Source organism: Pantherophis guttatus, chromosome 2, assembly GCF_059756535.1.
Source record: "Pantherophis guttatus breed Tessera chromosome 2, ASM5975653v1, whole genome shotgun sequence".
Lineage (NCBI taxonomy): Eukaryota > Metazoa > Chordata > Lepidosauria > Squamata > Colubridae > Pantherophis > Pantherophis guttatus.
The window spans coordinates 62,798,933-62,826,216 of NC_142064.1; the positions used below are offsets into that span (position 1 = coordinate 62,798,933).

The 27,284-nt window shown below is 38.0% G+C and overlaps 1 protein-coding gene and 1 long non-coding RNA gene across 2 annotated transcripts; one reads left to right on the forward strand and one right to left on the reverse strand.

Annotated features, from left to right (window-relative positions):
- Positions 1–4,647: 4,647 nt before the first annotated feature.
- On the forward strand, positions 4,648–24,185 carry LOC117661373 (fructose-1,6-bisphosphatase isozyme 2). Its single transcript, XM_034410103.3, has 7 exons — positions 4,648–4,908; positions 6,970–7,132; positions 9,669–9,761; positions 12,576–12,716; positions 14,988–15,125; positions 21,215–21,334; positions 23,592–24,185. The coding sequence occupies exons 1-7, from the start codon at positions 4,736–4,738 to the stop codon at positions 23,784–23,786; spliced, it is 1,023 nt and encodes a 340-aa protein (XP_034265994.1). The 5' UTR covers positions 4,648–4,735; the 3' UTR covers positions 23,787–24,185.
- Positions 15,614–23,358, reverse strand: LOC132711475 (uncharacterized). The gene is made up of 2 exons (XR_009622338.2): positions 23,189–23,358; positions 15,614–18,383 (listed from the first exon to the last, which is right to left on the reverse strand). It is a non-coding gene; the product is annotated as an uncharacterized LOC132711475 (long non-coding RNA).
- Positions 24,186–27,284: the final 3,099 nt, after the last annotated feature.

A 27,284-nucleotide genomic window follows, 5' to 3' on the forward strand; every position in this document is an offset into this window, starting at 1 on the left:
TTCCCCGAAAATAAGACCCTGTTTTATATTTTTTTTGAACCCTGAAATAAGCACTTAGTCTTATTGCCATGCGCTCAAAATTCCGATTGAGCTTATTATCAGAGGATGTCTTATTTCGGGGGAAATTGTAATATATGCTAATTGTGATTTATTCAATTAAATCTATTCACCAAACAGAAAGATATAGTACTCAGCACTTATATTTATATACTGCTTCATAGTGCTTTACAGAGTTGTGGTGGCGCAGTGGTTAGAATGCAGTACTGCAGGCTAATTCTGCTGACTGTTAATTGGCAGCAGTTTGACAGTTTGAATCTCACCGGCTCAATGTTGACTCAACCTTCCATCCTTCTGAGGTTGGTAAAATGAGGAACCCAAATTGTTGGGGGTAATATGTTCACTCTGTAAACCACTTAGAGAGAACTGCAAAGCATTGTGAAGAGGTATATAAGTCTAAGTGCTATTGCTACAGCACTTACAGCGGTTTACAGAGTCAACATATTCCCCTAACAGTCTGGGTCCTTGGAAGGATAGAAGGCTGAGTCAAACTTCATCTGGTCAGGATCAAACTCCTGGCAGTGAGCACACTCAGCCTGCAATACTGCATTGTAATCATTGTGCCACCATGGCTCTTCTATGATATGTGTGTCCAGTCATTGGCTTGGACTCATATTTCAAGTTTAACCATGAAAACTGGTTAGTGCAAATACACTTCATCACAATCTCCTCCTCTTCTTTCTAGCTGCATTTTATGCAGCAGCATTTTTGAGTGGCGTAAACCAGAGGGCTTAAGCATGAGCAAATTTCAACAAACATAGTAACAACAACTGGAGATGGGAAAATATATGATTCTTGCATTTGGATGACATGCTTGATATATCATAGATGGATGGTAAACATACTATTCTGGAGAATGGACCAATGATGCATCTGGCCTAGCCTATGTCTAATGGCTAAGCATGGTATGTGAATGTTCACATGATCTACTCTCTAGCTTAGTCTCTCATGCAAACATCTTGATATGGAACTCAAGCGCCATTCTGAATGATAGTAACACAATGGGACTACCTGCAACGGGAAAGGCATAGACTTCTGCAAATTTGTTTTTATTAAAGAATAGTAACACCGACAAAGGGACTGCAGAGTTATGCTATATCATCTTCCCTATAAAGATTTAATTAATCATTTTTATAACTTGCCCCAATCCTAAAAAAAGGTGGGTGGATGGATTTGTAAACATAGAAATCCAACTCTTAAAGAAAAATATAAAAACCAAGAAATTCATTAGACACAGGTGCCATTATTCATTCATGCACTGGGATTGAAAGCCCAATGAAATATATTAGCTTTAGGGGTTGATACATACCTCCTGTGAGAGAAAGTACCAAATTGTGTGATTTATTGCAACGAAGTTCAGACCTTGCTACCCTTTTACTATTTTTACACTAGAGAGGCAGATTCTCCTTGAACACTGAACCTTCTGGATTCCCAACATCTTCAAAGACATTCCTGACCAATTCTGCAGAAAAACTAATCTGATATAATTCTTAATTCATGTAAACGGTGTGGATGTCTTCTCTTTATGGGACTGTGAAGAATTCTGCTTCTGGCGAGGGAGCTGCTGTGTGTTGCCAAAGATAAATATGTACTGTATATATAATCCCCATTGTAGAATTAACATCCTTATAATTTATAGCTATAATTAAAATCTACAAGATTCTTCATTTTACAGTACTAAATGAATGCAAATATGAATTCATTGAAGCAAGTACCCTCTTTATTATTTTGCATGGGCAAAACCAGAGTTGTATATTCTAGAATGGATTCAGAATCAACCCACAGAAAAAACAGTGATTTTTAATTAGTTACAGCTAATTTCAATCCCATTTATTTTATGGACATAATGGGAGCATGCCTCGGTTGTGCTGAGAAGTGAAGTATGGCTCTGCCTGAATAGTACTTGGATAGGAAGCCCCAAGACATTTCTGCATACTAGATTAGGCAGAGAAGTTGGAAAAATAACATCCCAGAAGAAAATAGTAAATTGCTTCCTTATAGTCCATGGTAAGATGGACTCATAGGTGTCTTTCAATTTTTATTGTGAGCAAGGTTGAATTTGGTGCTGCTTGGATGCTTCTCATGGTAGTATAATGCCATTGAGGTTTTATCAATGTGAAAAAGCCCTGGAGACATGGTACAAAAAAGATGGATGGTGTCATCTAGAGCAACCAGATCTCGGTAGCAAAAATTGACTAGATGAAACTGGATGAAAGTACCAAGTGTCTCTCTGCTCAATTTTTGCTATCAAGATCTGGTTGCTCCAGATGAAACCATCCATCCTTTTTGTACCATGTCTCCAGGGCTTTTTCACATTGATAAAACCTCAATGGCATTATATTAGCATGAGAAACATTCAAGCACCACCAAATTCAACCTTGCTCACAATAAAAATTGAAAGACACCTATGAGTCCATCTTACCCTGGACTATAAGAAAGCAATGGCTACAGCTGAGATCCTGTTGTAGCCATCTGGATATTTGTGGTCCAAATCTTGTAGCCTCTCCTTGCGCTTCAGGTCTCTAGCCAGGCAGTTTTCTTTAGGCAGAGAAAATTTTGTCTCTTATCTATTTCAATTTGATAAACCCCTAGATTTTTATTAATGCATCTCCATCATTCTTGGTGGGGCAAAATAAGCTGCATTTGTCCTGGAACAGTGCCATTAAATTCTAGAAGGTTGTTGTGTGATGAAGTGTTTGAAGATAGAAAGCTTGGATCCACATTAATCTGTAAACCTCAATCATAACCATGAAGAAGAGTAAGTGGAAGTCATAGCCATATCTAGGGGGCCCACAGGGATGGGATCGAAAAAATAAAGATGGTAGTTATGATGGTGAAGCTCCCCCCCCCATTTTTTTTTACAATAGGTGTATGTGCGATGCGTGTAACCAAGGATGTGATTTTGACAATATGGCCCTGGCTACCATATTAAATTTCTTGACAAACCTCTCCAAATACCCTTATCTCTATAAGAAGAAAATAAAGTGCAAAATTCTAAGTAGGAAAATAGGAAGAAAGTAAACATCTTAAGTGGTGCTTCTTTGTCTGCCATTTGACCTGCTGAACAATCCTGTTTTAAAATTCAGATTCATAATACAATATGCAAGATTTCAAGATTTCCAGGAGAAAACTGGCCTGTGACATTTTGATCCGGGATGGAACAGCAGATGATCTGCCCCTGTCTGTCCCCCTCAGATGAGGTGTTTCTCAAAGTAAACCAAGTGATTTTAGAACAAGAGGTGGAAGAATAAAAAAATGTCTCTCTATACCTGGCATTGAAAATACAGTACTAAGAAACCAAATACCAATTTTCTGTGCTTTTGTGGAATCCAACATCTCTTTTCTGACTAAGCAAGGCCAGCCCTGTTCTAGGCATGTTGATAAACAAAAATTGGGTAGATTTAGAAAAGAGAAACTCCTGTGTTAGAGTAGAAATTAGGCATTCCAAAATATCTCCAAATTGGAACCAACCCAGGAACTGGAATCCTCTTCATAATTACAATACTATTTGGGTAAATATACAATGCTAAATTGGGCTTTGAATATTTGGCTTAATTCCCTGGACTACAACTCCCATCATCCTTCTGCATTAGCCAAACTGTCTAAAATTGTGTCTAGAGTGAAAGTGGTACAACATCTGGAGGAAGACATGTTTTCTACTTAACACCATGGCTTGATAAAGCTCTTTAGCTGTTTTTGGCAGGACCATATCTTCACAGTTTTTCTTGGAGCTAAATGTGAAGCTCCTTTGAGCCAAACTCTGAGAAAGTTCCCCATTTGCTATTTGATGAACAAGGGGCAGCTGCTCAAAATGTCATCCTGGCCAAACTCAAGCTTCTGCCTGGAATTGGGCAAGATGACTACAGTATCCCTTTCTTTCTTCTATATTTAAAAGGGTGGCTCTCAGACCAAAGAAGTTGCCAACCTGTAGTAAAGCAGATAATAAAGGTCAGGGACAGTCAGCCCTTCAAGGTATGCAAGGTCACAAAGCAGGAGTCACCAGAAGCCCTGGAATGTACTTTAAGGAGCTTAGGGCATGGTATCAAAATCTTCAAAGTGCATTAAAGCCTCTCCCTACTTCAATTTATTTCTAATCCAGTCAAGATGGACTTGTTTTGAGTTTCTTCCTCATGCTTTTTACTTTCTCAGGACTCAGATATCTTTTCTGTAGTGGCTCAACATTGCTTTCCCTCTACTTCCCTGAATCAAACCCACATTCCATCACAGATGAATGCAACTGCCGAGTTTGGTAGTAAATTCCTTGAGAGTTTGCTGCATAGATGACCTTATTCACATCGTTGACTTCTATGAGATTATTTGACCCACAAGTGACAGGATTTAGAGCCATTCATTAATTCTCTCTTCATATCATATTCAGCAGTGACTCAATCACAATTAGTTACCTATAGTTAATTGTGCATTTATTCCAAAAGGGTAATTTGTTCAGCTGAGTAGAAGTTGAACTCTTGCTGCTTTGAAGATCCAGAGGAATTGTGCAGCAGGTCTATTTTGAGCATTCAAGTCACATGGGATCAGGAATCTTTTACTAATCCATGCTTGGTGTGCCACCAGCTGCTTCTCCTTAAAATAAAACTACCCGCAAACAGCAGGGATCAAGAGGGGAAGAGAAGAACTCTTAGATTCTAACCAAGAAAACCCGTCCTGCTTTCCAGCCAACATGTCGGATCAAAGCCCCTTTGAAACAGATATGATAACCCTGAACCGATATGTCATGGAGAAAGGACGACGGGTGAAAGGGGCAACGGGAGAATTGACCCAGCTTTTGAACTCAACACTCACTGCCGTCAAGGCCATCTCATCAGCAGTCCGAAAGGCAGGTCTTGCTCATATGTGAGTAGCATAGAAAAAGGGAGAAGTGGATCTATATTAGAATGTCTTGGATGAGATCTGGTGAAGGAGGCCTATTTCTTATAATACATTGAACAAAATTATTGAGATAGAGTTCCACGTGGCTGCAATGAAAGAAAAGCGCCTATAACAGCTAACATGTATGCTGAGTTATAGAAACCTCTCATTATTGATTTGGGTTTGATATAAACAGAAAGAAGGCACCAACAAAATCTGAAACCTCTACTCTATTAACATAATAATTTCAAGGAGAGAACAAAAGCTTTCAGAATATAGCAAAATTTAATAATGGGATCTGAGACGTAGACAGTTAGTATACTAGCATGTAGTATGCATGCATTTTAATATTGGTAATATAATTCAGCAAACCAAAGCAGTAATATTAACCCAGGAATAATCCGATTTGCCTCTATGCTATTTCTGTGACTAAGAGTTTCAAATAAAATGGTCCATGAGCATGTCAGCCTAAAGATCAGGCCAGCTAACTTGTTTCTAATGTAATAGGAGTTGCATTCTGAGGAGGATTCCGAATTGTGCCATTGCAAATTGCATTGTCTTCATTAACAGGTTTGATGTCATGGCCAAGTCTTGATTGTCTTCCAGAAACCCGATGGCCTATTTTTATAATTTCATATGAACATGAATTAGTTAATCAGATAATAAGTTGCCAAGGTGCAATCTTCTGCTTCCTAGCACAATGTCTCAGGGCAACAGATTTTCTTGAATTTTTTCTTCCAAGGTTACAAAGACACTTTCATCTTGAAGGATTATATCAAATAGCAAACCTTTGAGACTGTCTTTTATAAAAGTTGGAAATGCTGTCTAGAAAATAGAAAAGGAGTAGGATTGGTCATGGGGAAGGGCCATATTTGGTTCTGAAGATCTTAAGCCATTCAGCCCTCTGTCATTTCCTATTTGAAAGGAACAGCCATTTATCCTTTCATTGCTTGCAAAAGGATGGAATTAAGTGGAGAGAGAGAGAGAGAGAGAATGCTCCTCCTCATAACCTCATTACTGTGCATTGAGTCACTAGAAATATGACACTAATTATTTTATTATATTTATTATTCTACTGATATTGCATCTTGAGATTCCTGTGAATCATCTGGAGATATATGATTGGGGCAGTCTAAGCATTGGTTAAATAGTTCACTAAATTCTTCTACTAGGACCATGAAGCTTTATTCTGTCTTATTACTGAGGCTTGTAGTGTCGCTACAATTTCCTGTGACAATTTAAGGGCAGCAATTGATGAAGTGCCCTGGCTTCATTTCCCCCCTTTAATGTATGGTGGGGTGAGACCTGACAAGAATAAATGGTGCCTAGATTAGAGACCTTAATCAATTTCAAGTTGCCCAAGTGACAAGTTGTCAGTGCACAGAGGCTCCATCCTGCCCACTTGCGCTATTTCGGAATTCAGGTCTGCCAGTCTTCCAGAAGATTGATAAACTTGTGTGGAAAAAAAATAGGCCAGCTGGCAGGATGATGTGGTAGAGGAGAAGCTTGGCTGAAATAGAAAGGAGCTCCCAGAGCTGATGAAAGTTCTCTCCCATTTCATCTTGGGTTCATTTAGTGCCTTGAATAGCTGACTTCCAGCAGAGATGACCATGGAAACAGACTATCACAGCATTACAATGATTGGCTTTTTACAGAAACAGTTCTGGACATTTAACACTGAAGATGTCAATAAAATTATGCTTAAAAAAAACCATGGAGGATACAAAAGCAGACTCGTTTATTAACGAAGTGGTTTGCAATACTTTAAAGCACATTGCTCTTATATATGCATAATTTCATGATTGTTGAGGTAAAAAAAATCAATAAACTGAATATGGTCTCCAATTAACCTCTGGAAATGCCTGGGAGCACATTCAGGCCCTCAGGGTTTCCAAAAGGCCTTCAATATCGTTCTTCAGTATGGTCAATGGCAAAAGACTATGAGAGGTACAGTCCAAAAATATGAAGAGCATCCATTTGCTTTTCCCTGACTTAACCCTTTTTTCATGTTAGCAATAACCTCGTGGGCTTTTTTCCCCTCCATAGGTATGGAATTGCAGGAAGCGTGAATGTGACTGGGGATGAGCAGAAAAAACTGGATGTGTTGTCCAATTCTCTGGTTATCAACATGCTCCAGTCCTCCTACAGCACTTGCGTCCTGGTCTCTGAAGAGAATAAAGAAGCACTAATCACTCCAAAAGAAAAAAGGGTCAGTATGCGGACTAATTAAGTGGGAAGAGAATGCTCCTTCATTAAGCAGCAGAGGGCACAATTGAGTCACGGAAGGAAAAATAAATTTTTCCAAGGGGCTCCAAAGGAAACCTTAAAGACATGCTCTATAATTGAAAATGCCTGGGGGCAGAGTTGCCCCCTCTGCACCATTCCAGAACTGAGTATCACTTCCACAAATAATACTGCCTCCAAACTTCCAAAATTGAATTAAGACTGAACTGCTTAAACTGAGGGATAACTTGGTCTGAAAGAAAAACTTTCTCATGCCCATATTGAAATAAAATGGAAGACAGCTTCCAAACACCAGGGGGAGCAGGGATGCTAACACAAAACTAAATTGCCAATATGATCTGAGCTGATCCCAACCTCTTGGAGTCACCTGACCGTGTCAGCAACTAGATGGTCAGTGAAGCATGCCAGATTGAATCCATGACAAAAGCCATGCCAAGTAAGAACATAGAACATAATAGGGTTGGAAGGAACATTGGAGGTCTTTTAGTCCAGCCACCTGCTCAAGAAGGGGATCCTATACTATTTCAGACACATAGCTGTCCAATCACTTCTTGAAAACTTCCAGTGCTGGAGCAGCCACAACTTCTGGAGGCAAGCCATTCCACTGATTAACTATTCTCACTGTCAGGAAATTTTTCCTTATTTCTCTCTTTAATGATCTTCCACACAGTTACTTCTTGTTCTGCCCTCAGGTGCTTTGGAGAATAAGTCCACCCTATTCTTCTTGGTGACAAACCCCTAAGAGGAAAAACACTCCTTTTAAAAACAGAACAGCTAAGAATAACTGGAGGCTGCCTCTATTATTGACTAGGGAAAATGACATTGTGAGGACACGGAATAACAAAGATTGCTGGATTTAGGTACGTGTGAGGAAATGCTTGAGCCTCTGGAACTTATGATAGGCAGGCTGCAGGATACTTGCACTGGGTTACCCTACAATTACATGAACACCACATTTTACCGAGTATGCAGTGAACTATTATTTTACTTGGAAAGACATTGAGAAATAAAATAGTTTTCCATCAATTGAATGGAAACTGGTTTTTTTTTAAAAAATCCTGCAGGATAGGTTTCCTATCTGACAGTTACATTTACTTTTGCACATATTTTGTGCACAATTTGCTTGGAGGACGAGGAGCAGGAGATTTGAAAATATGAAATCTCAACACTTTTTGTCGAAAGAAGAAAAAATGAATTTATTGCTTTTTAAAAAGATGTCGATTAAATGTGGAGGTGAATAAGAATGTAAATTACCTGTTGAAAATAAGGTCAGAAGTAATTTGTGTTTCTTAATTTTAGTTTCCTTTTCTTGTACTTTTCTGATTTGGGGAGCAGGTTGTTTCTTTTTGTTTGTCTTTTCACTTATCTTATATGAAAGTTCTCAATAAATATAAATGAAAACATGGAATCTCTTCCCTGAGATTCTAGTTCAGCCTTAAAAAGAACCTGACTTAATTTCCAAAATGAAGCATGGAGAGAAATAAATACATTACCTTGTATTCAAGGGCGGCTTTGCATTACCAGTACTTACATAATCTAATTGAGGAAAGTCAGGTACCTGATTTCATTGATACCCTATTGCCAGGGGTGAAATGTAAAATTTGTTACCACCAGTTTTGTGGGCATGGCTTGGTGGGGAGGGGGGGTAATGTGACTGGGTGGGCGTGGCCAACTTTTTTTCTTTTTTAACTTTTCAAAGCATTTTTTCTAATGCTTTGAAAAGTCTCTCTGATGATCAGGCAACTCAGCTGCAATCGTCAGAGACTTTTCAAAGCATTATTTTTACCACCTCTTCGGCCAAGAAGTTGCAGAAAAAAATGCTTTGAAAAGTCTCTGACGATCCCAGCTGAGCCACGCAATCATCAGAGGCTTTTTTTTTTTTACTTTTAAAAGCATTTTTTCATCAGAAGAGGTTGTAGAAAAAATGCTTTTAAAAGTAAAAAAAGAAAAAGTCTCTGATGATCATGCGCAGGGATTTTTGCTACCGGTTCTCCGAACCACCGTCCGCCATCGCTACCAGATCGGGTGATCCAGTCCGAACCAGGAGCATTTCACCCCTGCCTATTGCTGTTCCCAGTTTGCCTGAAAAAATGGATCAGGAAGCTGCCAAGCTTCTTGAAATAATATTTGATAACACAGTTGAAGAACTGAAGAAAAAAGAAAGATAGCTTTAGCAGACTTGCAATTCACCAGCCAGACAAGAACTGTTGTACCACAACATTTTTGTGTATGTGTAGGAGGGGGGATGCAGTACAAGTTGTACTATATAAACATAGAGTATTATATAGTACAATATCGGTTGTAGGGAGTTGGTATTATACCATATAATAGTCTATTTTTCATCATCCCTCTGATATGAAAATGCATGTTTAGACTGTCCTTCTGCGTAAAGCAGATTTCTCAGGACAACTAACTTTCTAAATTAGTTTTAGCTAAACCGTGCATCAATATTGTACCTGCTAATATCTGTTTTAAGACTGCTTTTGTTTCTCCCCTTTCAGGGTAAATATGTGGTGTGCTTTGATCCACTAGATGGCTCTTCCAATATAGACTGTTTAGCCTCAATAGGAACAATATTTGCAATTTACAAGAAGGTAAGCCGCTGAAAAGAAAAATGGAATAGTTAATAGTAATATTCCAAAACAAAGAACAAATACCTTGTAACATCTCATTTTATCACTGTCATTTATAGATTTCTAAAAATAGCATTCACCTTACAGAATTTCCCCCCAGGTTGATTGTCATCAAAGTTGTTGAATTTGTGTGTGATTCCAGGTTGAAGAACTCTTTGGTGAAGCAACAGGCCTAGGGAACAACTCTGGGTCAGATCCAAATATATGTTCAATCAACTCTATAAAATCTACTGTAGCTGACATTAGTTCTTTACGTTCTCAGAGAAGTGAACTGGAAGTATGATGGTTGATCCTCTTACTTTCTACATGTTAGATGTCCTATATTCTCATCATTGAGTTACATCATACTGTTGTACTTTATATGACCCTAAATTAGCTAAAATAACAAACTGGAAATGGCAGTCAGAGTCTCCCATGCTTTCTTGCTTTTAATAGTATCTGCAAAAGGCATCACTTTTGTAGGGTAATCATATAGATGCAAGTTATATGTGAAAGAGATTATAAGTACCTCATCAATTAATAATATTGCAAGTAAAAATCCATTTTTGGTTGGGACATTCTGAGATAGCCTCAATTCTTTTGATGTATGTAACTTCATTCTGTTAATTGTTATCTTTTTCCAAATATCAGTTTGAGATCTTTAATGGAATGTCTTAGGAGGTTGAAGTGTTCTGATTTTGTGTGTGTGTGTGTGTATGGGCACACCTCTGAGTTAGTATTGGTTTGTGATTAGTGCCTGGACATGAGCCCACAGTTTTCTTGGCAAGAATTAAGAAATAGTTGTTATTGCGTGTTTTCTAAGGCTGACAATGATTGGCTCAAAGTCACCTAGCTGGCTAGAACTCCTGGTCTCTAGTTTAATGCCTTAACCACGATAGCCAATTCGCTCGGATATTATTTTGTCTTTATTGTGTGTCCTGATGTGACCAGTATGGGCTGTTGTTTATTAATAATTGATTTGAGTGTGTTGAACTTTAAATGCTTTAAATGACAAACAGTGGTGTTTTTTTTGTTGTAATCCTTCCTGGAACTTAATCTGGCTCTATTGATTTGTATATGGAAGTTGTTGGATGAATGGTCAGTCTGATGACTGCCATCAGATATTCAATTGCTCAATTGAGCATCTCAGCTGAGTGGGTCAGAATAAATGAAATAACAGTATAGTGTACTGCCTGGCTATAGATCAGGGCTGTCAAACTTGCGGCCCGGGGGGCGGATGTGTCCCATGCTGGCCATGCCCACACCTGGGAAACAAGTCGTGATACATCACATGACACAGCCATGATGACATGAGTTCGACACCCTTGTTATAGATAATTGACTGGTATTGAAACAATCAATGCTAATTTGGAAAACAGACTCTGAAGTGGAAAAATTTAGGATGTTCCAACCTGTGTATATAAAATCCAGATTGCTCTTCCTTTATCCATACATTAAAGAAAATAAAAACTAGAAAGCAATCTACATGATATTTTATATATTATATAGTTTAACCTTAAATCCCAGGAATATGTACTAATCTTTTGGTGGAGAAATGTAACCCAGCATTTCTAGTAAAAGATCAAATCACCTAAAAGTTATCTGATCCATTTAGGGCAGAGTCCTGTTTTTCTAAGCCTTTTGAACTAATTCTCTGGAATAATATTTAAATAACCATCCAGGATCACTTATTCTTTAACCTTTTGCAGTTGGGTTCTTCAGGCTATTTTGAATGCCTGAAATTGTTTCAGAGTGAATGTGGAATATGAATTTGTGCATATTATTATCTACACTTTATTATGATACCAATCTTAAAATGCTAGGGATAACCCTAGCAGTGTATCCCCATTTTGGTGGGCTACGTAAGACTTTAACTCCCAGGCTGTGCACCTTTGACCTAAAAAGATTAGCTTCAATTGACATTTTCCATTGATGGCTAGCTGTTACTACCTAAGAACATGAGCTAATAGTAATTATTAGCCATTTGCAAATAGATTTAACACAGGCGTTGAGTCTCACAGCGACATTTGGAACAAGTAAAGGGACAATGTTAAAGTACTCAGTGTTTCATTTGATGAGTCCTGCTGTTGAAGATTGATTATTGACAGACACAGACAAGTTACTTCAGTTTATGACTTGTAGCTGGTACATCTTTACCATTAATGTTCTTATTTGTAATTTGGAAGTATCTGTAATCTGTAATTCAATATTTAATATTAATATTAAATTTAATATTATTTTATAGAAAAGCCTCTTTGGTCTCAGTATATCAGACACACTGTAGTTCCATGATTAAGAGAATGTCCTATCCATACATTTTAAGTTTCTTTGTTTTCCTCCAATTTAAATTTTGAAACAGCAAAATATATGGATATATATGCTTTATATATATGTATGTATATAGAATAGAATAGAATTTTTTATTGGCCAGGTGTGATTGAACACACAAGGAATTTGTCTTGGTGCATATGCTCTCAGTGTACATAAAAGAAAAGATATGTTCATCAAGAATCATAGGGTACAACACTTAATGATAGTCATAGGGTACAAATGATACAAGCAACAAAATTACAGTCATACAGTCATAAATGGAAGGAGATGGGTGGTGGGAATGATGAGAAGATTAATAGTAGTGCATAGGTACATATGTATGTATATGTATATGTATATGTATATGTATATGTATATGTATATACTATACTATACTATACTATACTATACTATACTATACTATACTATACTATACTATACTATACTATTGTTACTAGTTTAATAGTGCACTAATTTTTCTTTTAGACCTCTGAAGATGAGCCTTCTGAAAAGGATGCCTTACAACCTGGACGCAACATTGTGGCTGCAGGCTATGCTCTGTATGGCAGCGCAACGCTGGTTGCCCTTTCAACGGGTCAAGGAGTGGACTGCTTTATGTTGGATCCGGTATGTGTCCAATACTAAGCATAGTTCTGTTTTGGTTACTGTTTCATATTCCGTATGAAAACCATCTCCCTTTCCAGGAACTGTGGTGGTGGTATAATATAGAGGCCATTCAGAATGAGAGCAATGCTTCCTGGGCCTGTATTTGGCCGTACAACACCATTGTAACGCCATGGTGGCAAAATGATTGTTTATGAATTGGCATATACAAATCATTTGGATGAGGCATGAAATGCATTTCTAGATCTGGTCCTCAAAACTACAGAATAGCTAATGTGGCTTTTACAAGACCCCCTCCAAAGTCAGAATAGAAGAGTCACTGCAAGCCACTTTAGTGTTTAAAGCAGTGAAACCAAGAGGAGTTTCATCAAATGAATGAGCAACACTATTTTGTAGCTAGCATTAAAAACATTGGGAAACATTGTGTGGCAATAGCAGCCGATAAAGGGTATCAAACATATTTCAACAAGCAAGGGAAAACTGAACTGAATTTAGGATGTGAAATCTGTTTTATCCATGCATGAAAAACATGGCCAGATTTTAATTGTTAACCAGATTGTGCTGAAAACTGAATTATTCTTTAATTTTTTCATAATTTTGCTAGGGAAAAAAACCCAGAATTCTCGCTAGTATAGTGTTTCCTGCTGATGCTAAACTGGAAGCACATTAGTTTAACTTAACTTAAAAAAGCTTTATTGATTATAGGTACTCCTTGACTTACAACAGTTCACTTAATGACCATTCCAAGTTACAACAGCACTGAAAAAAGTGACTTATGACCATTTTTCACACTTATGACCATTGCAGCATTCCCATGGTCACATGATTTACATTCAGATACTTGACCACTGAATCACATTTATAATGCTTGCGGTGTCAGCAGGGGGTGGGGGTTGGGGGGCTTGTGTGATCACCTTTTGCAACTTTCTGACAAGCAAAGTCAATGGGGAAACCAGATTCATTTAATAACAGTGGCAAGAAAAGTTGTAAAATAGGGAAAAACTGACCTAACAAATTTCTCACTTAGCAATATAAATTTTAGACTCAATTGTTGTTGTAAGTTGAGGACTACCTGTACTCTGAAATTTTAGCTTGAGTCTGTACTGCTTTAGTCACTTTCATTTCTAGTGGTGATCGCTATCTATGTGGACATCACTATTTGAATCAGTGGTGGGTTGCTCCCGGTTCGCAAGAACTGGTAATAAAAATTTGTAGTAGTTCGGAAAACCGGTAATAACATTGGCTGGTCATGCCCCCGAACCGGTCCCTGGCCCGGTTGCCACTCGCTTACCCCACCCACCACATCAGACGCCTTTTTTTTTTTTACTTTTAAAAGCATTTTTTCAACAACCTCTTCGGCTGAAAAAATGCTTTTAAAAGTAAAAAAAAAAAAAGTTGGCCACGCCCACCCAGTCACATTACCCCCACCAAGCCACACCCACAAAATAAGCCACGCCCACAGAACCAGTAATAAAAAGATGGAGATCTAATGGTCAGCTTCTGGGACGCCTGCAGAAGATTGGCAAAGGCTTCTAAATCCCAGAACTATCAACATTTCAAAAGCCTTTCCTCCTAATTATTACATTATTAAAAAATAATGCTTGGAGGAAGAGAACTCCAACACTGGGTTTTTTAATGAATGTGCCTATGGATATCCTTATCCGTAATTCTTCGTTTAATGGTCCATCCTACTATTTTGAATCCTGGGTTCCAGCTGATGGACTATAGGCTCTTCTACTACAGAACAAAGTAAATAGTGCAGGCCAGGGGTGAAACGCTACTGGTTCGCTCCAGTTCAGGCAAACTGGTAGCGGCGGCAGCGCATGGTTCGGTGAACCAGTAGTGGTGGCCGCACGAGGCACCGCCCACCTGCCCGGACGTTGTTACTTCCTGGTTTTAACCAGAAGGTAACATGTTTTTGACCCTCTGCACATGCGCAGAGGATCTAAAATCAGACGTGACGTGACAGCGCACATACTTCCGAATTGGTAGGGAAGGTAAGTAGATTTCACCCTGGTGCAGGTCTGAAATCTTTCCACAAAATCTCTAAGATGCTTATGACTGTTTGCAAAGACACTTAAAACTGTAGAGATTTTTTTTGTACAATTGGTTATCACTAACTTCAATTCTTTTTATTCCTTTAAAAGTGGATTAAATTGAATTTTACCTGATTCCTTGAAGGAATGGGAAATATTTGCAGTAATACATCATTAAGATGGCATGTGAATTAATAGTATATAAATAAACTCCTTTATTTATTTTATCTGTTTGTAGGGTCTTGGTGAATTCATTTTGGTGGAAAAAGATGTGAAAATCAAGAAGAAAGGAAAAATCTATAGTCTTAATGAAGGTTATGCAAAGTATTTTGATCCTGCTGTGACTGAGTATTTACACGAGAAGAAATTTCCTGAGGTAATTTACCATTTGGCTGCCATTAATTATAAGTCGTAGTATTTAATATAGTTTAGTTCCATAGCTCCCACAGAGAATTTTGATTACAGTTGAATTAATGCATTCAAGGAGAAAACGTGTTGTCCAAAAGTACTGGAAAATCTAAATCTAAGTAAGTCCCCATTCAATAGCAACTCATGCTATTTAGCAAAAAGGTAGGTGTTTATTTTAGAAACATTATTTTAGCTCAAGAACAAAATATAAGAAGGTCGCCTTCCAAGTATATCCAGTATAGAATTGTGAAATATATAGCAAAAAATAGTGAAAAATATTGGGGCACTGGGTAAGTTCCATGGTTCAAACTGCCACAATACATTGAACTGTTGATAGTATAGTTGCAGTCTTACATGGATACATTTTTACAGGACAGTGGGACTTATTTCCTTGAGAACATCTAAAGACTGAGCTCATACCCATTAAAAAGATTTTTTTTACAAAATATGTTAACATTTTTATTTATTTATTTATTTATTTAAAAAAAACATTTTTAGAAGAAATCCAGCCTACAATCAAAGAAAGCATCATCTTACATGTTTATTTCCATAATATCACAGACATTCTTCAAAAATGAAATGAGGTTATGGCTGAAGTGATTGAAATATCTTGGAAGCTTAGGGCTGACAAGGATAAATTTACTAGAATGGTCTAGGTCAGAGGTGTCAAACTCGATTTCATTGAGGCCTGCATCAGGATTGTGTTTGACCTTGGGGATGTGTGGGGGACATGGCCAGCTCGACGTCACTTGTGACAGGAGTGCCTGTGGTGGCCTGAACGCTCTGCCAGTGAAAATGGGCTCCTGAACTCCATTTTCAGCTGCGATGGCCTCCTGCAAGACTCTGCCAGTGAAAATGGAGCTCAGGAGGGCTGCACACGACCCTTGTGAGCTCTGTTTTCGCTGGCAGAGGCACCGTGGGCTGGTCCTTTGCTGTTTCTAGGGTGGCCCCGCGGGCCAGATCTAAGCACCCTGCAGGCTGCAGCTGGCCTGCGGGCCTTGAGTTTGACACCCCTGGTCTAGGTTATGGGTGACTGGCTATACTCACTGTTTTAACTATGATCGAGCATTTTCATGGCAGCCATTTTGTGAGAACACCTATAACATACAAAATACATTCATATCCATCTGGATATGGGGGCAACCCACCACTGCTTAGGACCATATTTCACACATACAGCTGTTGCAGCATCCCCATGGTCATGTGATCAAAATTCAGACGCTGGCAACTGACTCATATTTATGAGGGTTGCAGTGTACCGGAGTCATGTGATTACATTTTCCAATCTTCTGACAAACAGTGTCAATGGGGAAGCCAGATTCACTTAACAACCATGTTCCTAACTTAACAACTGCTACAAGAAATGTCATAAAATCGGGTGAATGGGGTGACTTAACAAATGTCTCACTTAGCAACAGAAATTTCAGGCTGAGTTGTGGTCATAAGACGAGGACTATCTGTACTTCAATATACTTTACCTTCAATTCTTGCACAAACATTCCATAATGCAGGCATATACTCTCTCTAAATCAATCGTATATTAATGTCCTTTCTCAGGGATCAGCATTTCTTAATCAGATGCTGAAAACAGAAATCTGCTTTTTAACATCCCCTACTTGGCCAAAAGCCATACCCTCCACCTTCATACTGTTCCTGCTCACCTCTTGTACCCTTTCAAGCAGAATTTTCCAAGCAACTTTTCAGGCACTCAGGATAATAACACCCATAATTTTCACACTCACTGTTGCTACTAATTGTCAGGCAGGTGCAATCTTCTCACACACATTAAACAACTTGGGCTTGCAGGTCTCCTCCTTTTTCATGTGAGAGAGGAAGAGATCAGAAGTTCCTGCTTTTAAGTTAAACAAGCAGAGCTTCCTGTGCTGTATCTGGAATCCAGAAAACTGTAGCAAAAGCAGGTGTAACCAATAACTTTGATTAATTTAAAACTGAGAAGACAGAGGCAATCTTGCTCTCTTTCTCTCACAAGCTCTAAAACTCAGTTGAGGCTACAATTACTATTTAGGGAGGAGAGTTACAGTAGATGCAAACTGGATCTATCAACCAGATGTCTGCCCTTTCCCCTATTAGTTTAATAGACCAATTGTTAATGAATTTAATCTCATTTTATGACTTACATAATAGGTAGCTATTTCCCATTTCAAAATATCAGAAAATACTTCTGCCAGGTAATTAGAAAAGCCTACTAAAGCCACTAAAAAAAAAAAGAGTTTAAGGAATGCATGTGCCCTGGGACATGAGGTTGTTCTAACCTGCGTTACAGGAAGAACACTAAGATGGTATTATGTAAATGGATTTATTTTCCCTACATATGAACCTGTCTACCCTACATATGAATATTTCCTATTCCAAATCCAGTAACTCATGATTAAATTTTCAGCCAAACAAAAAGCCTTCAGAAAAAAATGTATTTTTTCCTGTTGCTTTAGTTGCCGAGCAGCCAAGGCATATATGTCTGATTCAGAACTTGACCTATAAACTTGAATTTTGCAATGATACTGTTTGTCAAATTTATCACAAAAGAATTAGAAACAAAAACCAGGAAATCACTTCACTATATTATATAGGATCTGGATTTGGGTGACTTTACCTTTGTTTATACCTGTTTCATAATCACCATTTAGTGTGTTCATTGCAGGAATTCCATGAAGCCAGCAGGTGTGACTTTATTCAACTCACTGTAGTTCAAGATGGCATTATTTCATATTTTTACAAACACATATGTTCGACTAAACCAGGAAAAAGGGGAAACAGAAACTGAGAGGAATTTAACCTTATTGTGCCTTTTCAACAGCGAATCCAATTTAGACTGAGTCATCCGGTTTGCTTACTTTTTTTTACACAACTGTACAATTATTTCAATTTTTTTTTACAAAATTGAAGAGGTAAATCTGTAAATCTAGACAGTCACAGAAAAGGTGGCTGTGATCCTAATCATAGTGATGATTAAACACCATATTGCAGTTAGTTGTGGTTTATTTCATTGGATTTATTGGATAGGTACTTACATGATCTGTCCATGGCTGGCATCAGACCTCCTTAGTTCATTCTTTCTTAGCTTTTGCACCCGTTGTTATAGAATGACTACCCTAAAATTTCAGTCAGCATGGCCATTGCTGAACATTTTTGAGGTGTGGAATGAAGAGAGGATCAGGTCAGAGAAGGTCCGTTTTGGTCACCACGATGTAAAAAAGATGTTGAGACTCTAGAAAGGGTGCAGAGAAGATCAACAAAGATGATTAGGGGACTGGAGGCTAAAACATATGAAGAATGGTTGCAGGAACTGGGTATGTCTAATTTAATGAAAAGAAGGACTAGGGGAGATATAATAGCAGTGTTCCAATATCTCAGGGGCTGCCACAAAGAAGAGGTAGTCAAACTATTCTCCAAAGCACCTGAGGGCAGGACAAGAAGCAATGGGTGGAAACTAATCAAGGAGAGAAGCAACTTAGAACTAAGGAGAAATTTCCTGACAGTTAGAACAATTAATCAGTGGAACGACTTGCCTCCAGAAGTTGTGAATGCTCCAACACTGGAAGTTTTTAAGATGATGTTGGATAACCATTTGTCTGAAGTGGTGTAGGATTTCCTGCCTGGGCAGGGGGTTGGAATAGAAGACCTCCAAAGTCCCTTCCAACTCTGTTATTCTATTCTATTCTATTCTATTCTATTCTATTCTATTCTATTCTATTCTATTCTATTCTATTCTATTCTATTCTATTGTAATTCCATTCCATTCCATTCCATTCCATTCCATTCCATTCCATTCTATTCTATTCTATTCTATTCTATTCTATTCTATTCTATTCTATTCTATTCTAAGGCTGATTTTGTGTAAGAATATGCTGTATTTTTCTTCTCTGATCAGGTGATTAGCTATCTAGGATAGAAAACAATGGGCATAGTATGAGTTCCTAAGGCTTGAAATCTTCTAGATATGTAGAAAACCGCTAAAACCACTACACTTGCTCTGTAGGGGATTAACCAGTAGAATTGCAGTGTTATCTCTCCACAAAACTCACTGTGCATTGAATAAAAAGCATGTAAATAGCTTTTCTCATCGCTGTGTTATAAATACTATTGTAAAAGATTGTAGGAAATGAGATTACAATCTTATTTACTCTATAATTTTTGACTTCACTGTACTTATTACATCACTGTCAACTGAAATGATCAGGTACACATTGCTATTAAGTTCTTAAGAAGGGAGAACTGAAATCTTCCCCTAGATCAGACTCGGGCAATTATGACAACTTTACAACCTGTGGACTTCAAATCCCAGAATTCCTGAGCTAGCCCTAGATATTTGATGGTTCGTGCATTTGAAAGTTTGCTTACTGCATCCTTCCTGTGTGAAATTGTTTCAAGGAAAAAGACACTTAAGCTTAAACACTGATCTGAAATCAAAGCTATCAAGTTGTTTTAAAGAAATACAATTGAATCAAGGAATAACTTGAAAATCGACAAATTGATTTTCAAAGCATCCCTTTGAAGAAAAAAATACGATATCCCTTTTATTCCAGTTGCTGAAAAAAACTGCAAGCCATAAAAATGAACTTTTACTGATATTATAGAAGGAATTGAGTTTTTTTCCCCAGTAGATCCTAATTTCCATCCCAAACATCTAAGGCCATTTTCAACAGGTAGCTTGAATATTGTTTTATATGAGATTTGAGTGTTGCTAATACAGATCATCCTCGACTTATGACCACAATTGAGCCCAAAATTTCTGTTGCTAAATGAAACATTTGTTAAATTAGTTTTGCCCCATTTTACGACCTTTCTTGCCACAGTTGTTAAGTGAGTCGCTCCAGTTATTAAGTTAATGACACAGTTATTAAGTGAATCTGGCTTCCTCATTGACTTTGCTTGTCAGAAAGTTGCAAAAGGTAAATCACATGATCTCAGGACACTGCAATCATCATAAATATGAGTCAGTTGCCAAGCATCTGAATTTTGTACAGGGATGCTGAAACGGTTTTAAGTGTGAAAAACAGTCATAAGTCACTTTTTTCAGTGCCATTGTAACTTTGAAAGGTCACTAAAGGAATTGTTGTAAATTGAGGATACCCTGTATTGTGTTATATGAGATTGATTGTTGCTATGTTGCTTCTTTGAGGCATGGAATGGACTTTAAAATTTGTTTGGGTATGTTATGTATGTGAAGATGGAAAAGGAAATGAAATATATCTCTGTTAATCTGCTCATTGTAGTATCATCTGTTTTGAGTGATGTTGTGGGAACTTTCTTGAATACAGGTGCATGACCACAAAGCATAAATGAAAATTAATATAAACACTCTGAAATACCTGCATGATGAGAAGTTACCCTTTAAAAATGAGCGGAGTGGAATGAAACCAACAGGCTTACTCAGAGTTCCATAAACTGTGACTTTTATTTGAGAGCATTTGGGCAATATCAAATGGTAGAATTCTATCTTTCCAAGTGCCCAAGCGGAAGTACCATTAGCTATTTCCAGAAAGGAAAAATGAATCATTCCAAACCATCAATCAGTTTCTTTTGTCATCTGAAAGGGAAATCTATGAGTTGTTCACTTGGAACAGTGAAAGTGTCTTGGTCTTGGGATATAACAAAATGAGAACGGGAGGTTGCAGTGGAAATTTAGAAAGGCAATAGGCCGGCATTTCTCTATTTGTTCTCTTGTCCACTCTCTGTCTCATTCTAGCTTAAATAAATCTGCAAGCTCCATACATGCAATAATTTAATGCTTTCTCAATGCTTGAAAACATTTAATATTATAGTCTGTTTTGCCAGGGATATAATATTGCACTGCGTCAGAGAGGTTAGGGTGTGATATTCTGGCACATTTGGATTTCTGCCAACCAAAAAATTGATTGATATGGAGTTTATTTCTATGGCCAGAATTCCATGGATCCATAATTGTTAGAAATTGCAGACTAGGTATTTCATTATTTTTCTTCCCTCTGAATTGTGCTTCGGATTAGGCTCAGGTCTGCACTAAGTAATGAGTACGAACAATTCCACTCTGATATAATCTATATTTCTGCTTTACAGGAAGGTAAATCTCCTTATGGAGCCAGATATGTAGGCTCCATGGTGGCTGATATTCACCGCACCCTGGTGTATGGTGGGATATTTTTATATCCAGCTAATCAGAAAAGTCCCAAAGGAAAGGTATGTTTTAACTTTAAATTGACTTATTATAAGCAAGTTCATTTTTAATGAAAAAGGTGTTGTTCCTTGGAAAAATCAGGATTTAAAATTAGAGAACAGCCCAACTGATGCAAGGAATCACAAGGAATCCAATAAATGAGTTGAAGCCTTTGCAGTAAAAATTAGGAATATGTCTATAAGAAATACTTGCACATTAATTATTATTTATTAAATTTATATTTTGCCCAATTCCCACATTTATTATATAAGAAACCCCCCTAAGTATTACAATATGCTATATATGTGAGGAAATGAGTTTAGGATTGCACAGTTATTAGAAAATTAATCATAGCACCGCCAGCCGAGACTATGATGAAAATTATATGACTTCATTGTTTAAATAATGGCATTTGGCTAGTGGCTTCAGTGGGCCTTTGATTCTGCTTTTGCAAGTTACTAATTCTTGACAAGGTCCTCATGAATTCAGGATTTCTCATTTTTAGTTAGGAGATGATAATAATGTGAAATTCTCTGGAGAGAGGGCAGGTTGATTTTAAACAGCAGAAAAAAATAAATGGTTTTCTAACATGTTCATTACTAAGGTGTCTTAGTTAGTCCTGGAACATTGTTAACTATAAATTAGTGTTGTGTAAGTTTACAGATCATTTTGAAAACTAGTTAAAAAAGTACACAATGATTGAACTAGCAGACAATAGTCTACCTGTGAGAACAATGTGCTGTGAAATACACACTGTACTATGTATATCATTTTCCAAACCAATGTTTGTTGTTTGTTGTTCATGCTTCAGAAAGTATCCCAAATAATGGGACAATGCTTTCTTTCCCTTGCTCCCATTTGAGAAGACATAAAGCTTTTCAGAATTCTGACAAACTAGGGAGGTTTAAGAAATATAAGTCTTAAATAGAGACATAAATATTTTAGGAACATATTAGATCAGGGGTTCAAACTCAAGACCCACGGGCCAAATCCAGCCTGTGGGGTGCTTAGACCTGGCCTGTGGGCTGGCCTGGAAATAGCAAAGGACTGGCCCACAGTGCTTCTGCTAGCAAAAACGAGGTGCAGGGGCCGTGTGTGTCCCCCTGCGCCCCATTTCTGGCCTGGACAACTTCCTGCAGCACTCTGGCAAAGAAAATGGGGTGCGGGGGGCGCATGCGGCCCCCAGTGCCTCCTTTTGGCCAGCAGAGTGCTGCAGGAGACCATCCAGCCTGAAAATGCTCCCCCCCATCCGCTGTGCGCTTCAGTTGTGACAGTATAGTGCTGCAGCAGGCTGTCCAGGCCGAAAACAGGGCACAAGGGGGTTGCACGTAGCCCCCTGCCCCATTTTGGCTGGCAGAGTCCCCCTTCCCCCCGTGCTTCTTCCCACCCCCCAGCTGGCCCATGGAGGACAACTACAATGCTGATCTGGCTCTCAAAGAAATCCAGTTTGACATCCCTGTATTAGATGGTATTCTATCCAGAAAACAATCTAATGGAACAAGGAACAGGCAGGGAGAATCTTAATATGCTAAGTCATAATTTATTAAATATACCGTAGTTTGTTGTCGAAGCACATTGAGTGGAATCTTGTTGGAAATCATAAATTACTTTTCAATAAACCAAGACATAGCTGGATTCAAACATGCTTTTTAAAAACAGTACATTTTGGCTTAGGGTGATTTGAAATTCAGCTTCCCAAATTCTTTTTACATTGATTGGAAATGGATAGATGAAAATATTACAGTTCATGTGGCCATGTTCCCCTGTAATGCTAAGCAGTAATGCACGATTGACATGTCATGCTAAACCAAAAACAAAAGACCACATTGTAACTTCAAATGAAACGTGGCTTACAACTCTACAGTAAGTTCACCTACCTCAGTATTTTTCTGCCTGGAGGGTAGCAGGACTCTTCAAAATCTTAGGTAGAATTTATTACCAGGGTTGGTAAGGTTGAATCTGGACTTTCTGCATGTACAACTGTTAAAAACCTATTGTTCTTCCTGATCATGCTTGCTCTTTGCTGGGTAAAATGCAATTTGTGTTCCTATTGAAATGAATTGGAAAAATTAATTTGGACTGCACTGCATTTATTAGTGTTGCGGTTTTAAAAAAAACAACAGCAATGCAAGGATTTCAAAGCTGTCAGATGATATATGTACGAGTGTTTATAATTTGCAAAACTGTTGTGATTAGATATAAATTCTTCTACTGCTTCTTAAATAGTTTCAACAAAAGAGATTAAAGTGAGAATAATGGGTTTTCCCTCTTATATTCTAGCTGCGGCTCTTGTACGAATGCAACCCCATTGCTTTTATCATTGAACAGGCCGGTGGAATAGCTACCACGGGCACAGAGCCAGTGCTGGATGTAAAGCCAGAGTCTATTCATCAGAGAGTCCCTTTTGTTGCTGGTTCTCCTGAGGATGTTCAAGAATATCTTGCATTTGTACAGAAACACCAGAAAAGCAGCTAGTGGCCCTCTAAAGTGAAAGAAACGTCCAATCTGATGATCACAACAAGAAAGGCATTGTCCCCCCTCCTTTTTAAAAAAAAGAAAATCTTCATTTCAATAAAAATATCAACTTGATCATTTTTTTTAAAGAAACAACAAGAACAAGGGTGTTTTTGAATGAATTGAATACCTCAGACAATTTTCTCAGACAAGTTTTGCATGGGAAGTTCACTCCTCATGTCTAGCATCAAGTCAGCTAAATTATCAAATCACACATTGTTCAGTCTTGTGACCTGTGAGGCAATGGGTTGATCAAAACAATAAAAAAAATTTTCTCCCAAATGGTGTGTCCACACCATTGGCAATTTTATATTGCCAGCCTGGCCTTTAATCTGTATAGATTAAAAGGGTTTTTCATGATTTGTTTCTTGTTTTGTTTTTCACATATATCTTGCATACTAAACTTTTAAAAGTTGATTTTGCCTTCAGCCAACTAACACAAATAACTTATAGACCTTTAAAGCTCCCCAGATTTGTTTCCCCCCCCCCAAAGTATAAAGAATTGATTGTTGTGCCTATTATGACGAGATGATTCTGGTATCTTGACAAAAATTTAAAGGGAGATTCCAGAGCAAGTGTTCAGTATTTAACTAAAGTTTACTGTTTCAATTCAACTTGGAATAGAAATTGAATAGATTTGTTTTGATCTTTGGATATGACCCTACTGCTGAGGAATCATGTAACCATATCTAGGACAACTATCTTATTCCATGGAAGGTTTCTAAATGATTTATATTGTTCTTATTTTATGTACATCTACAGTATATACAAACGTAATAGATCTGTTTAATATGTGTAGTCCCCCCCTTCTAAATGTGTAGTGATTTAGAATAAAAGAGCATCATTGCCTGTATTTTTTTTACAATTAGAAAAGTGCTGTTCTCAGTATTTTTGATAGCTGAGATCAACACTTTCTACACCTCACAAAACTGACCTGATTTCCCAGTAATTAATCTTTGAGGATCCCTGCTTATCGCAGTTGCTATATCACTATTTTATAAAGAATTTCAAGCTGGCTCATCAAGTTGAAATCCAAAATCCTCTTCTTAATATTCTTTTAAAGTATAGAGAACAGCTTTCATTTGATATAAAAGCTATTTGTGTGAGTGGGTGTGTTATCCTGCTTTTGTTTCATGAGGAAAAGTTGGCTTCCTTGGCACTGTTTTCTGTGCATGTACTTTTCATTCCAATGCTCCTGAACTGAGAGAATGACAGAATGACTTGCCTAGGGCTGCCCAACCTTGGCCACTTTAAGACTTGTAGACTTCAACTCCCAGAATTATCAGCTGAGGAATTCTGGGAGTTGAAGTCCACAAGTCTTAAAGTGGCCAAGGTGGACACCCTTTGAATAGGCCTGTCAAACTCCCAGCTTGCAGGCCAGATGCGTCACGCACTGGCCAGGCCCACGCCCAGTTTGGCAAAAGGGGGGAAAGTCCTGATACATCACATGATGCACCATGACGATGTGAGTTTGATACCCCTGGACTGGACCATTCTACCAACCTGCTGAAAGTAAAAATCTGTATCTTCTTATCCTAGTTGAAAGCCATATTGCTACCTGATTTTCTGAAGATATCCCTCTAATTTCAAATGATATTAAACACTGTTCTTCAAATTTTGTTAATATTCTTGATCAGTGATTATTATTGCACTTGAAGTGATAACTTTTATAAGATATGTTCAATTTTTCAATCAGTGCTAGGTTACTTCTGATTTTAATCTGATCATTTTTCTACCTTTTTCCAACCACATACGCACAATTGTTTAAAAGATTTAACTTATGAGTTTATTGAAATAATTGAAATGAACAGGAGATAATGCAGTATAGTACAAGCAGTAACAAGCATAACAACAGAAAATTCCTACTGATTTTCCTGAAACAGTTATAGTCATGTATAAGAAGAAATAGTAAATAGTAATGATCTTGTCTTAGATGAAAGGACGCAGTGGCTCAGTGGCTAAGGCGCTGAGTTTGTTGATCGAAAGGTCAGCGGTTTGGCAGTTTGAATCCTTAGTGCCACGCAATGGGGTGAGTTCCCGTTATTTGTCCCAGCTTCTGCCAACCTAGCAGTTCGAAAGCACATAAAAAGTGCAAGTAGAAAAAATAGGGACCACCTTTGGTGGGAAGGTAACAGCGTTCCATGCACCTTTGGCGTTTAGTCGTGCTGGCCACATGACCATGGAGACATCTTCGGACAGTGCTGGCTCTTCAGCTTTGAAATGGAGATGAGCACTGCCCCCTAGTCAGGAACAACTAGCACATATGTGTGAGGGAAACCTTTACCTTTACCTGTCTTAGATTAATCCCAGGATTTGTGCGTGACAGTTTCAAAAATACTGAATGAGTAATAGCTAGAAAAACAGCACAAAGCATGACAAAAGAAATTAGCAACTAGTACCATGCCTGTGTTATCTATTCCAGGATATCCTTGTTATCTCAGTACTGAAGTACATATAAGAGAAAAGATATTCTCCCAATTATTCTCCCAATTCTGTGTATGTAATAGCTTAATAATAGGTTTCTAATTAAGAGCATATTTGCTTTGATTACTATTCCTAACTGTATTCAGTCTTTCTTTATGTGAACGTGAGGGGCTAATCGAGATCAAAACATTTGTTTTCTCTGAGCAACTCAATGTTCAAGGTTCGCTGTCCTTGAGTGCATGTTTTTTTTAAAGGAAGTGGACTAAGTAAATCTATGTTTTGTCCAGTTCTTGTGTAATCATACCTCCCTCCTACTCGAGCGACAAAGAGGAACATTTATTTTGAAGAATCTCCTGGAGCAAAACTGTGGAATCTTAAAATTGCAACAGAGCCCTTACACACAAGTCTGTTTTTTCCTGACTAGTTTGGTTATATCAGCAAAATTGTCTGTGACTAGTAATCAGCTGACTGTAGGTTGCCTGAAGGCTGACTCTGCTGTGCAAAGCTATTGTGGGTAGCTTGAATCTTGCCAGCACAAGTTTTGCTAGAAGAAATGTGATTTGAACAAGACAGAGGATCCTCTAGAGAGGGATTTAGGAGAAATTGAAATGATTCCATTCAATTTTATTACAGTTGACTTGATTTGCTTAGTTTGAAAAATAGCCTCTATTTATTTCAGATAGTCTGAATTTTTTTTTCATATCTTCCAGGTAAGTAAGTGAAAATTTACTGCTAATATGATCATGCACATACTGTAACTAAAAACCCTCTTCACTACAGCCTTAGCAATATTAAGGTAAAAGTAAATGTTCCCCTTGCACATACATGCTAGTCGTTCCCGATTCTAGGGGGCAGTACTCATCTCCATTTCTGCCGGCATGACTAAATGCCAAAGGCACACGGAATGCTGTTACCTTCCCAGCAAGGTGGTCCCTATTTTTCTACTTGCATTTTTATGTTTTTGAACTGCTAGGTTGGCAGAAACTGGGGCAAGTAATGGGAGCTCACTCTGTTATGCGGCGCTAGGGATTCGAA

What these genes read in the sequence shown, in the direction of transcription:
- LOC117661373 (XM_034410103.3), top strand. Translation starts at nt 4,736, where the DNA reads ATGTCGGATCAAAGCCCCTTTGAAACAGATATGATAACCCTGAACCGA. An exon ending in TCACTCCAAAAGAAAAAAGG is followed by an intron (nt 7,133 to 9,668) that starts GTCAGTATGCGG and finishes CTCCCCTTTCAG; the next exon opens with GGTAAATATGTGGTGTGCTT. An exon ending in TATTTGCAATTTACAAGAAG is followed by an intron (nt 9,762 to 12,575) that starts GTAAGCCGCTGA and finishes TTTTTCTTTTAG; the next exon opens with ACCTCTGAAGATGAGCCTTC.